Genomic DNA, 13,898 nt, shown 5'->3' with positions numbered 1-13,898 from the left:
AGGCTTGGAGCAGCCTGGGACAGTGGAAGGTGTCCCTGCCATGGCAGGGGTGGCACTGGAGGGGCTTTGAGGCTTTTCCCTGGGCACATCCCTGGGCACATTCCTGCTCTCTCTGTGCTCATCCCTGGGCACATCCCTGTTCTCTCTGGGCACATCCCAACTCCTTGGGCACATCCTGGCTCCCTCCAGGCATATCCCAGCTCCCTCTGGGCACATCCCTGTGCTCATCCCTGGACACATCCCTGGGCACATTCTTGCTTTCTCTGGGCACATCCCTGGGCACATTCCTGCTCTCCCTCTAGGCACATCTCTGGGCTTGTCCCTGTGCTCATCCCTGTGCTCATCTCTGGGCACATCCCAGCTCCCTCCAGGCACATCCCTCCAGGCACATAACTGCTCTCCCTGGGCACATCCTTGGACACATCCCTGGGCACATCTCAGCTCTCTGGGCACATATCCCAGCTCTCTCCAGGCACATCCCTGGGCACATTCCTGCTCTCTCTGGGCCCATCCCAGCTCCCTCTGCCCGCCTGGCACGGGCAGCATCTCCTGGAGTGGACATTGCATGGGGTCCCCCCTGCTGCATGTGGTTATTGTCACCTCTGTCACCTCCCTGCCACCTCTCCTTGGATGTTTCTCCCTGCTGGAGTCCCTCCCCTGTGCCTTGCTCTGCCTGTGGGCTGTGTGCATCCCAGAGGAGCCAGGCTGCACCTGCACTCCCTGGGGTTAAACCTGTCCTGGGTTTTCCCTGCAGGAATTTGGGCAGGGCTGAGAGAGACCTGTGGGACCCCTCTGTGCTGTGGCACAGAGCCACCTCTGGGTCTGCTGCTTCCCCCTTGGGTTTCCTCTCCAGCCCATGGACAGAAGGATCTCTGATTTTAGGAGTTTAGGAAGTTTTCAGCTCAGTGCCTGGCAGTGGAAAATGTCTTCTTGTGATTCTCCTTCTGTAGTTAGTTGATAAAACAGAACAAACACCTGATTTTTTGCTGAATGGTGAATAAATCAGGCATTTGGGCAGGTGAGGGGTGGTGAAAACCACCTGCAACCTCTTTTCCTTATGTGCTGCCAGCCCATCCCTGCTCATCTCCTGGAACCCATTAATCAACCATTCCTCATTAATAAATAGTCCCTTAATATAATATTTAACTATTAAGGGTATTCTCAGACCTCCCAATGAGTTTTCTGCACTCCCAAGAAGACATTTCCCTGAAAATAATTTAAAAAAAATAAGGACAAGGATGTTGTAATCCTGAAAACACATGAAAGCACATTGTACAGGCTGAAATAAATATTATACTGCAATGCTTTTATTATTATTTTTCAGGCAGGCTGAGCTCAGTAGCACAGATAGCCCCAGCAGTCCAAGATGACTCGTAGGATTAAGGCACATGAAAGCAACAGAAAAAAAAAAGTAATCAAAAACAACTCTGGTTGCTTTCATCTTGTTTTTCCACACCCCTTAGCAGAGCAAAAAAAAAGCCTTGGTGACCCTGGTCAGAAGGAAATGTTTTTCAAATGCCTCCACTGTACTTTTAACTACCAGCAAAAAAAAATGTAGTTGAAAGAGAGCTACAGATTCTGTTTCCCTTTATCCAATTAATTTCAAGGGTTTGGATGCTGATCTGGCATCAGTTGCACCAAAAAAAAAAACAAAAAACCTCCCACATTTCAAGAGTCCTTCCATCTGAAAGGTATTAGCAGGATGAGAGGAGTGGAGATGGATTTCAGGAGGGCACTGAGTGCTTCTGAACTGATTTCCCTCCTTATTTCAAGGTGAAGCAACTTTTTCTGAGCTCTGCAAGCATTAAAAGCTGAATTTGCTGATATATTTGTAAAATCCCCTCTCTGTGAGGAACCATCCTGCTCTGCCTTGGTGTGACCTCAGTGTCTCTCCACTTGTGAAATCCACAGTAATGCCGCCTTGGCCTTGTGTAAACCCAGAATATTTACATTGCTGCAGTTTGAAAGGAATTGGAGTGCCCACAGCCATCCCTGTGGTCACACTTTCACTGGAGAGAGGCAGTAAATGCAGTCCTGGGGTCCAAACACTCTTGTTGGAACACTCCCAGCAATTTGGTCACAGGCAGAAATTTCCACATTTGAAGAAAAGAAAAAGGAGGAATCCCAGCCAGAGGCAGAGATATAAAATTCATGTGAATGCTTTTGGATGCAGCCATGCCCTGAGCCCTAGATATATTGTTTAATTACCTATTTTAAATACAAATGTATATTTCTTTTTCCAGAGGAGCTTGTGCTGGTTGTCCTGGCAGAGCCAAGCGCTTTGTGGCTGTGTCCTGTGTGCTCCCATCCCTCAGGAATGCTCTGCTGCTTTTCCTTAAACCTTCTGGAGCTCGGGGCATGTTCTCCTCCCAGCTGGGATGTTCCTGGCACTGCAGGACTGGGAGAGATGAGTGCTGCCCCAGCTTTGCTGGGTTTGGAGCTTTTCCTTTGGCTTTGGGTCCTGTGTCCATCCTGCTCCTCCTCTGCTGCCCATTCTGGAGGGGACTGAGGGACAGAGGGAAGGACCTGGCTGGCACCAGAGCCTGCTCATCCCAAAAACCCCGCTGGGCTGTGGTGAGAGGCAGGATCACTCAGGGATCACTCAGGGATCACTCATAAATTATACAGGGATCACTCAGGGATCGCTCAGGGATCACACAGGAATATTTCAGGAATCACTCAGGAATTACACAAGAATCAGGAATCTAGGGATCACAGAGGAGTATTTCAGAAATCACTCAAGAATCTCAGGAATTACACAAGAATCAATCTGGGATCACTCAAGAATTACACAGGGATCACACAGGAATCACTCAGGAATCTCAGGAATTACACAGGAATCAATCAGAGATCACTCAGGGATCACACAGGAATGGTTCTGGGATCATTCAGGGATATCACAGAAATCACTCATAAATCTCTTAGGAATCACACAGAGACTCTCCAGGGTCACACAAGGATAACACAGAAATCATTCAGGAATTACTCAGAAATTACACAGGGATCACTCAGGGATCACTCAGGAATCACTCAGAGATCCCACAGGAATCACACAGGAATCATTCAGGGATCACTCAGGGACTATTCAGGGATCACTCAGGAATTACATAGGAATCAATCAGGGATCAAAGGGATCCCACAGGAATCCCTCAGGAATCACTCAGCAATCACACAGGGATCACTCAGGAATCACACAAGGATCACTCAGGGATCACTCAGGAATTACACAGGAATCCCTCAGGAATCCCTCAGGCCTCACTCAGGGATCACACAGGAATCACTCAGCGATCACTCAGGGATCACTCAGCCACTCCCCACGTTTTGTCACCTTTGTTCCCCACCTGTGCCCAGCTGGGAGGTGACCTCCAGCCCCCGTGCTGGTGGCCCTCAGCCCTGCAGCCCCCTTGGCTCATGGCTGTCCCCTGTGTCCCCACAGAGGCCCAGCGCAGGCCCTACTACGCCGACTACTCGCCGGCCAGGAGGTACATCCACAGCCTGTGCACCAGCCACTACCTGGACCTCTTCATCACCTTCATCATCGGCGTCAACGTCATCACCATGTCCATGGAGCACTACAACCAGCCCAAGGTAGGAGCTGCCCCCAGAAGAGTTGCCTTGAGAGGAAGTTGGCCATGGGGACACTCTTAGTGATGTTTTAGGGTTTGTATTTTATTATTTTAATGTATTTGTAATGCTGCAGTTCTTTAGTGTAGAACTCTAAACCCCATGTGCAGTGTGAGCTGCTGCTTTCCCATTTTGGGCAGACACAACAATTCCTCTCCAGGCCTGGCAATCAAGGACACCTCACTGGCTCAGGGCCCAGAAATGTAAACAAAAGTGCAAACTTGAGGAAAATTACTTCATTACCTGAAGCTGTAATTGGCAGATTAACCCCCAATATGCAAATGGCCCAAACTTATAAAAGTGTGAAAAGCCCTGACCCGTGGTCCAATTTTGGGTGTAGCCTTTGTCTGCCCTAAATGTACCTGAAGGGCCTTCAATAAATAGAAACACTTTTTATCCCCTAATTTTGTCTAGCCTCTGTTTTTAGGTAGCCCCAAAAAGGCACCCCCAGTTTTTGGGGAGCCTCAGCATGCTGATCCAGCTCTGCCTCAGGCAAAACCTCCATTTCCCTGCCTTGCGTAAAAAAAACCCAGCTAATGGAGAGTGAATTAAGCTTTTACCAGGAAAAGGCCAATCTAAATATTTCCTGCCCTGATCCCAAACCTGACTGAGCCTCACACTGGAAAACAGTCCAGAGTTTTAGAACATTCCATTAACAGATATAAACTCAGAGTTACAGCATGCAGAGTGTTTCTTTTCCTCAATGGATTCTGAATAAACCAAATTTAAAAGTACAATCCTTATTTTTTTAATGTATTATAAAATCATTCTCCCCTCAGAACACCTTTGACAGAAATCTTAGGGGCTGATAGATAAATTTATATCAATTTATACATTTTCCATCTATAAATTTTCCATTTCATTATCATTTATGAAGCTCTGGCTCAGCATTTACTTTTCCAGCATTCCATGGTAACCTGCAAATGCCTCCTGGATGCTGAGCCAGAGGGTAATGTGTGTGTGTGTGTGTGTGTGTTTTACACCAGGGTAATTCCATGGAAATGTTGTTTATCCAGGTTAGGTTTTATTTACTCTTGGTTTACGTTCACTTAACACAGAGTTGTAAATCCAAATGCAAACGGTCACAAACGATGGCAGAAGTCAGGCTCGGGCTTTGGATGGAACAGGGAATTGTGCTGTGTTTTTTAAGCTGCCATTTTATTTGAGGTACTGGTACAAAAATAGGGATTGTTGCCAACACCTCAGAAACTTCCAGCTCCCATTTCCAAAAATCAGGGCATGGCCATGCCCTGGTGACCTCACTGTGTGTGGGGTCAGCAAAGCCAGGCATCACACAGAGGGCACAAAAAGAGCTTTCCTGTGCCCTGGGGTTTCCTGCAGCCTCCTCTGTCCCATTTATTTCCATTTTTGTCCAGTTTGATGCTCACAATTCCCATTTTTAATTGAAAATTCAGAATCCTGCTCTACACTAAACTAAACCCCCCAATCCCTCCCCACCCCAAGAGCTGCTCCCCCTCTCCCAGCTTGTCTATTTTAAGACTCCCCACAAGATTCCTTTGCTATTGTTGGCCCCCAGCTCCAATGAAATCCATTATAAACACTCATCATGCCCGAGTATAAACACTGTGGATTCCTGACTTCCGAGGGCGGCTCCGGGGACAGCGGCAGCGCTGCACCAAATATGGACACGCTTTGCCCAGCTCTGGAGATGCCCCATTTTTCAGCAAGGAAAGGTTCCATCCATCTCTCCAAGGTTTATTTATTTTCCTCAGCTTTTTAAGCAAAGCCTTTGTCCCCAGGGCTGGGATCAAGAAATGATCCATCAAGGCTTTTCTTCTCCCCACTTCAGACCAAGGAATCTTCAGGAGATGGGGAAGGGGGGAATTTTTTTCCTGTCTGGCCCAGACTGAACAATTTGTGCACTGAGCTTGAACCTGACATTTTTAGCAGAACTAATCTCGGTGCTTTGGAGGGTTTTGTTTGACTCAGGGGCTAAGCCTTTATTTGAGTTCTGCTGGGTGATTTAGTGAGCTCCACGAGCCTTTATGACTTAATTCCTGAAATTTCTGAGCTACTCTCACCCTGGTCATTGCCAATCCCTCCATGGGGTCTGGGAAGGGATAACTGGGCTGACCTAACTGGGATCTGTCTTTCCAGTCCCTGGATGAAGCCCTCAAGTACTGCAACTACGTGTTCACCATCGTCTTTGTGTTCGAGGCACTGCTCAAGCTGGTGGCCTTTGGTTTCCGGAGGTTTTTTAAGGACAGGTGAGAGCATTTTGGACCCCTGTGGATTTGGGATTCAGGGCTGGACTGACCCAGTTTCAGAGCCAGATTCTGTGGTGACACAAGAAGAGCCCAGGGCTGGCTCTCAGTGGGTGCAAACTTTGCAAACTTTGTAATGTAAGAACTGAAAATCCTGAGAACTGCTGGCGGTGCTTTGCAGGAGGAATTCAGGAAATCTCCCCAAATTCCAGATCCATCTTTTCCCCCAGGATTTCCCTTTCCACCAGGCCTGACCAGCTCAGCCTAGAGGTCAGAAACCCTTCCCAGTCAGCTCCCATATTTTGTGGCTCAAGGATGTCTGTACCAGCTGCTCTGAGCTGGTTTTGTATCACCTAAAAATCACAGGCCCATTTGAGAATGAGAAGATGTGAGGGAAATAAATTTGTAGAAAATTTTTAAAACTTAATAGAAAGTTTATATAGTATATATTTGTATATAAACTTTGAGATAAAAAAAATATTGATTTAGAAATATTGTAGAATAAGGTAGATATTGTTGAGAGAAAAATATAAATAAAAATAAGTTTTAAAGGATGGTTTTATATTAAAAAAAACCAAACTAAATACTTTGGAACTATAAAACATATATTGTATTAAAACTCAAGAGGAGTAATTTTAGATAATTAACTTAATCCGACAAAGATGCATTGGGATTTGCTGGTGCCTGTCATTAACATAAAATATGTATAATTTGAATTTTGTTTGTCCTGCATGTCTGTGTAGGTGGAACCAGCTGGACTTGGCCATAGTCCTGCTGTCCATTGTGGGCATCACTCTGGAGGAGATCGAGATGAACGCTGCCCTTCCCATCAACCCCACCATCATCCGCATCATGAGGGTGCTCAGGATAGCCAGAGGTGGGTCCTGCTCTGGGGGTCTCCAGGAAATCCTTTGGATGTTTGTCCTTCCCGCCCTGCTGGTTCATTTCCAGTGGGAAACATGGAATGGCAGCTGGAGGTTCCATGGGGTTTCCATCTGGGGCTGGGTTCTGATTCCAGCCTGGGATCACTGAGCTCTTATCCAGGTCCAGGGCAGGGTGGGGAGTGATGGCAATTAGGGCTTGGGAAGATGCTCCTCACTGGTGAGGTGCCTCCCATTTTCCTGCCTGGGCACGTTGGGGTTCTCATAGGTTTTTGTCCATTTTCATAGAATTCCAGGATGGTTTGGGTTGGAAGGAACCTTAAAGCCCATCCCATCCCACCCCTGCCATGGCAGGGACACCTTCCACCATCCCAACCTGGCCTTGGACACTTCCAGGGATGCAGAGGCAGCCCCAGCTTCTCTGGGAATTCCATCCCAGCCCCTTTCCACCCTCCCAGAGGAATTCCTTCCCAAAATCCCAGAACCCCCGCCCTGGCAGTGGGAATGCATTCCCCTTGGGACTGACAGGGGGATGTTCAGCCTGCTGGGATCAGGGAGATCCTGGTTTTCAGCAGAGAACTCCCCACATGTCCAAACAGCATTAAGGGAGATTTAAACCCTCCCTGCAAGACCTAAACTTCAATTTCCCTCCTGGATTTTGCCTGCAATTCTCCCCAGCCCTGCTGAGCAGGATTTGCTCCTCATTTCAGTGCTGAAACTGCTGAAAATGGCCACGGGCATGAGAGCTCTGCTGGACACGGTGGTGCAAGCCCTGCCCCAGGTAAGCCCCCAAAATTCCTGCATCCCTTTGGGGACAGAAGTGCCTTTGGGGCCTGGGGACACCTCTGGGTTTGGTGGCCTCCAGAAGACACCTGGGGAGGGTCTCAGCTTTCTCCAGGCCATGGGAGTGGAGTTTTGTATGGCTCATCCTGGAGTGTGTTTCATGGGAGAAGCAAAATGATGGGAAAGGAGTTCCCAGAGAGCAAATTCCTGTAGGCAGAGTTTGTACAAACCCCAGATCTCACTGGCAAGTTTGGGAAACACCGGGAGGGACAGACAAGGATCTTGGAGAAAGCACTGGGAGCTCTCAGCTCAGGAGTTTAATTTGGGAGGCAGGAACAGCCACAGTTATTGACAGAGGTGCTGCAGCCTTGGAAAGGCAAACTGGGGAGATGCTTCTGAGGGTTTAAATCTTGATTTGGGGTCACCAATCACCAAATTCTCCTGAGCTGCAAGAGAAACAAGAACACTTCCAGACTCAGGGAATTTGATAGGATCCTGCCAGGTTCACTTCCTGGGATCCCTTTTTTATGGCTCTGAGAAAAGGAAAGAAAGAAGCTTTTTGCTTGCTTTCAGTCCTCCATCAGAATTCCAAGGTGTTTGGGTTTTTTATTTTTAATGTTATCCTTTTTAAGGTGTGTTCTGCTCGTTTGTGGGTGTGCTGGTGTGAGCTCTGATTGTTCAGTGTTGAAGTTAACTCAGATTAACCCTGCCCATCCCAATTCCCTGGAGCAGCCAAGGGCAGACCCCACGTGGGTGGGAGTCTCCTCCAGAGAATGAGTGAGAGAACCAGCAGAAAACATGGAATTACCCAAAACCACCCCTGGGACTCAGTTCCTAAGTGCAAAGCAGCCCACAATCTATTCCAAGAGAGCTGGAAAATGGGGGATTTCTTTCCCTTGCAAAGACCCCTTTGCTTTGATCTTCATCATTGCCATGAACACATTTCTAATCCCAGCATTTGCCCTTTGGCATCCAGATTCCCTTAAGGATTTGGGCTGAGGCTGAAGCAGGGATTTCCCAACCTGACCCCTGGGCTGGCATTTGAAGAAATCCTTGGATTTGTGCCTGGTTTTCAGTTTACAAAGCATTGTCACCACAGCCCATATTGTCTCTCCCTCCTTGTTTTCTGTCCCCACCCCCCCAAACAATAGGGGGGCTCCTGGCCAGGGGTTTGGGTTCCTTGGGGTGTTCCTGCAGTTTGCATTCCCAGCAGGGTCTCTTGTCAAGGGAAAACCCCTGGGATGTTCCAAGCAGATCTCGTGCAGATAGAAAAATGCCACTTGGGTCTCCAGTGAATCTCAGAAAATGAGAAGGGAATTTTCAGAAGAGCTCTCTGACAACCATCGCTCTTCATAAAGCTGCAGCTTTCATTTCCGAGGCAGGGCATGAGTTCCTACCCTAATTAAATTAGCATCCTAAAACCACAGCTGGAAAATCCTCGTAGAATGTGGTTTCTAAGTGACAAAAAAGAGCTAATTTAATGTTTATTCATTCAGGTTTGGGGGGAAATTCTTTGTCTGGTGTGTGGAGAATGCCCATTTATGGGCTGACGATGACAAGGAGCTGTCACTGCATTTCTGGGGGGTGATTTTCATCAGCTTGGGATTTAGTTTTTATTCAGCAATTTAAATAACACTTGGAGAACCAATTATCCCCAAATTTGGGGGAATGCAGCATTTTGATCCAGGACTGTCACAGGATTAATCTCCTCTTTTGGGATTTCAGGCTGAGCTTGAGCTGCTCTTTTCAAAGTGTCCCTGCCCTGCTCCTTGTGTGGTGACCTCTGCATGGCAGGCCAAAAACCTTCTCCTCCACCTGATCTGTGGGGAAAAATGAGATTGAAAAGAGAAAAAAAAATGAGGAGAGGCCACAGAAAGAATGGTCAGGGAATGATCTCAGATTCTCTGCCCACCTTCTCCATCTCCTCCCAATCCCTGGTTGTAATTTTAAGGATTCAGTGTTAGGGAATCAGCCATCCCCTGTTGATGGAATACATTTATGTTTACTCTTCTTACTAAAAAAAAAAATTGGTGAGTTTAGTCTGAATTAGCAAGGTTTGGTTTTTCACTGGATGTAATTTTGCTTTTTTCTTGTAGCACTGCTCCTTTTTGGAGCAATGGTAGATAAAATAATCTCCTGCAGTCTGGAGAACAGGAGTGCAGTGAACTCTTTTAATCTCTTGGTGTGGAGCAGCTTTTCAAGACCTGCTTCAAGTGTTTTCCTCTTCTTTCTGAGCTCCTGCTCGTTAAGGCTCCATAATGAATTGCACCACTCATCCATCACTGATCATTTCCTTGCTCCTAAGTCTGGTGGCTGCTGGGTTTGGAAGCAAGGGCTGCTCTCTAAAGCTCCTGTTTGATGGTTTTTCTTTAGTCCTTTTCCCATTCCCAGCTTTCCAAAGTCCCTTTTTGGATCAGATTTGGGATATTTTCCAAAGTCCTTTCCTGCATCAGATCTGGGTTCAAATGCTCCTGGTGGAAGCGAATCCCCCAGCAGTCACTGCTGAGCTGCCTCAGCTCTTCCTGGTGGGGAGCACAACTGGAGTCCAGCCCAATCCCACCCTCCAACAGAAATAAGATGTGGAACTTCCCTGTCAGAAGTTCTGGGTTGTTTTCCTTTCTCTGGTCTCACTTGATTCATGGATGGAACATTAATTCCCTGCACAAGAGACTCCTCTGTCTTCAACAGCTTGAGACTGCCCCCACAGGGACTCCTTTTCCTTTTCCTTTTCCTTTTCCTTTTCCTTTTCCTTTTCCTTTTCCTTTTCCTTTTCCTCTTCCTCTTCCTCTTCCTCTTCCTCTTCCTTTCCCTCTTCCTCTTCCTCTTCCTTTTCCTTTTCCTTTTCCTCTCCCTTTTCCTTTCTCTTTTCCTCTTCTTTCTCCTTCTCCTTCTCCTTCTCCTTCTCCTTCTCCTTTTCCTTCTCCTTCTTTCCCTTCCCCATTCCCTCTTCCCTCTCCTCTTTGTGGAAATCCAGATAACACCTTTTACACATAATAACTCCCACATTACCCCAAATTCTTTGGGATTTCATCAATGCCATAAGTTTCCAGGCTGATTTTTCAGGCACCAAAAACAGTCAGGCTGCTTAGAGCAAAACCCAACACCCTCTTGTGTTGCCTCAACCTCAAAAGTTTGTTTATCCCTTTTATTTTAATTCCCTGTAATTATTTGCTCATTTGCCTCCCCAGCAGTGTGCGTGGGGTGCTTGTGCTTGTGCCTGCTCGTTTCTAATGGTTCCCAAAGCATCAGTGGTCCAGCAGACAGGAGCAGCAAAAGCTGTTCCAGAAGGCAGCAGAGGCAGATGAAATAACCCAGCCCAGCCATCCCCATCCCTGTTTTATCTTTATTATTCCCTGGAGGATTGTAATAATGTTAGGGAAATTGCAGAGCCAGTTTAGGCTTTATAGCAATTACAGCCTGCACTGGGTGATTGGACTATTCCCATTTCTTTAATATAAAAAATCCCTTCTTTCATCAGCAAGAGCTGTGTTAATTTTATAATGACAGATATCACACTGATAAACTTTCTGATTAAATTAAGCACAGTGCAAATAACCAAAAGATCTGTGGCTGTGCCACCTCAGAGAAGAAAACTCTCCCAAAGTCAGAGTTCACCAAAATGCACCTCAGAGATCAGGAATCCCTGGGCCTGACTGCCTGGATCACCTCCCAGCTCCTTGGTTTTAGGGATAAAATCCTGCTGCTGGTGCAGAGAACTCACTTTGTCTCAGTTAGGAGCTGCAAACAAAGAGATTAAAGTGGCAGCAGAGATAAATGGGAGCAGGTGGCAGCAGGTCAGGTCACTCTGCCCTTCGTGTTCTCTGCCTGAATCACCAAAAATCTGCTCCAGGAGAGGTTTTTGAGGCTGGGATTCTGTGCTGGGATGAGATCCAGCACGGAGGGCTGTGATGCTGGTGGTGTGAAGAACTTTTGAGCTGTTTTCATGTCACTTGTCACACCCTTCAGCCACCCTGGGGGCTTGGAACACCTCCAGCAGCACCTGGAGCTGCCAGTGCTGGTGTTTGGGATCAGGATCTTCCTGTGGGACACAGAAAGCTGAAATCTGGGAAGATCTGGTTGAGAAGGGCCTGTAAAGGAAAAGGCTCAGGGAGTTCTCCTCTCCCTTGAGCACTGCAAGCCCTCCATGCCTGTGAAACCTTTGGGAACAGCTCCTCTCCTGCCTTGCTGCTGTCTCAGAGTCCCAGGAAGGGAAAGGAAAGGGAAAGGGAAAGGGAAAGGGAAAGGGAAAGGCCCCAAACCCAATGCAGAGCCCAGGTCCCAAAGCAGCCCTGCCCCACAAACTGCCCTGGGGTGGCCACATTCCAGAGAGCAGGGTGATGGAGAAGCTGCTGCTTCCCCCAAGGGCATTTCTGCTCCTTCCCCCACACAAAGACCTCCCTGGGCCCCCTGAAGCAGAACTCAGAGAGGGACCAGGCTACTGGTCCCAGGGGAAATCTGATTTTCCTCTGGACCCCCATCCCTGCTGTGCTTGTGTTGAAAATGTGATGGAGTGATTTCATTCATGACCTCGACTTGCCTGACCCTTGTTCTGCTTTCTCCTTGTGTAGGTAGGGAACCTTGGCCTACTTTTTATGCTCCTGTTTTTTATCTATGCTGCCCTGGGAGTGGAATTGTTTGGCAAGCTGGGTGAGTAATGGGCCCCAGGCCGCTGGCTCCATCCGGTTGGTGTTTATTTGCTATCTGCCTGCTTCCTTTTCTCCCTCTCCCTCTCATTCCTGGGCCTTCCTTAGCTTCACACTGATGTTCTGGAAGATGGAAGTTTTCTCTTGATCTCAGGGTCACAGCTGACACACGAGGATGTAACACAGAACCTTTCTGACACACACACACACATTCAGAGCTCTGGCCAACGCCAGCCTTGGCTGGAGAGGAACTCTTTGCCTTTTAAATATCATTGCCCAGCATGGATTTGTTCAAGTTTGCTACTGGAGACAGAACACGAGCCTGCAGAGCTGGATGGGGGTCAGGTTCCTGCTGGAGAGATGCCACCATAAACATGTCCCTGCTCACAGCTTCCCCACAGCCCATCAGTTCTCTGCTCTTGGCTGCCACTGCCCCTGCAGCTCCCAGGGCTCCTCTGTCCCCTGCTCTCAGCATCACCTTCCCCTCTCTCCATCAACCAGGAGGCATCCAGGGCTTCCTGCTTGTCTAGCATTAATTAATCCTCCAGTCTGAGGATACTGCAGCTGCTCAGGAATGTGCCCATCACTAAAATCAGAGCAAACCCCAGCCTTGCCCAGCCTGGAAAATGCTGTTGGAGGGAGCTGTGTCTGCATCCTCAACATTTCCATCCCAATTAGAGCTCCAGGAGCACCAGAAGGCCCTTCCTGAGCAGAGTTTATGGCTGTCATTAATCCCCTTTATGAGCCCAGCCCTCTGCTCAGATTACAAGTGCCTGAGAGCAGAATAATTCTTTCAACCAAAACCAAATTATTTTTCAGTCTCTCACAAATTCCGGGGAAGGAAAGAGTTCTGCACCCACCCTGAGTGAGACAGTGTGGGTTTATATTCCACCCCTGGAGTTATGGGTGTATTTGTTCAGTCACAGGGGTGAAAAATTTTTCTTTTGGTGTTTCCACCCACACCTGGGCAATGCCAGCCCAGGGAACCCCACTGGGGCAAGACTCTGCTTCCTAGCCCAATTTAATGGGAATATTCCTTCCTTTTTCCTGATCAGTCCATGCCAGCCACAAGAACCATCAGCCCTCTCTCCCTCAGGACTGGTCATTTGTGGGTTTTTCTTGGAACTTTTTTGTTTTTCCTTCCAATTTACCTCAGAATAATTACCTAAGACTGAAATGCCCAACCAAGAGCCATTGCTGCCTGTCCTAATGGATATTTAACGAGGCTGTGTTTTATGGGAAGATGGATATTTCATATGTTCAATTTGCATTCATTAGGCTATTAATTCTCAGGGGGAAAATGTCAAATTGCTCCACTTTATCTCAGTGAAAATATCCCTCGTGGTGGATGTAAAAAATCATCAAGGCAAGGGCGCAATCAACAGGAAAACAGACAAAGGAGGCTGTAGAGCAGGAGTAAAGAAAATCACAGAAATCAGAAGGAATGGTTTGGGTTGAAAAGGACTTTAAAGCCCATCCAGTGCCACCCCTTGCCATGGGCAGGGATGCCTTCCACTACCCCCGCTTGCTCCAAACCATGTCCAATTTAAATAGATAAAAGGACTCTGAAATCACCTGTAAATTGGGGTGTGTGTTTGGGAGCTGTCCCGCATCGCAATAAACTTTCTAACTTCAAACTGTTAGAGAGTTTTTGTCCCTCACAGTTGGATATCCATACTAGATCAATATCCATATTTTTAATAAATCAGTGGCCTTGAATGTTTCCAGGGATGAGAATCCCA

General features: G+C 47.5%; 1 protein-coding gene across 1 annotated transcript in view; it reads left to right on the top strand.

Annotated features, from left to right (window-relative positions):
- Positions 1 to 13,898, top strand: part of CACNA1H (calcium voltage-gated channel subunit alpha1 H) — a 150,277-nt gene that overhangs the window by 125,890 nt on the left and 10,489 nt on the right. Inside the window, exons 26-30 of the mRNA XM_054270947.1 lie at positions 3,437 to 3,588; positions 5,743 to 5,852; positions 6,593 to 6,726; positions 7,441 to 7,511; positions 12,082 to 12,160. Coding sequence (XP_054126922.1) covers positions 3,437 to 3,588; positions 5,743 to 5,852; positions 6,593 to 6,726; positions 7,441 to 7,511; positions 12,082 to 12,160 — 546 coding nt within the window. The remainder of the gene's footprint in view (positions 1 to 3,436; positions 3,589 to 5,742; positions 5,853 to 6,592; positions 6,727 to 7,440; positions 7,512 to 12,081; positions 12,161 to 13,898) is intronic.

The sequence above is a fragment of the Melozone crissalis genome, unplaced genomic scaffold, assembly GCF_028551555.1.
Source record: "Melozone crissalis strain CALT ecotype California unplaced genomic scaffold, PUWL_Pcris_2 ptg000012l_1, whole genome shotgun sequence".
NCBI lineage: Eukaryota > Metazoa > Chordata > Aves > Passeriformes > Passerellidae > Melozone > Melozone crissalis.
This window is presented reverse-complemented; position numbering and strand designations above follow the sequence as displayed.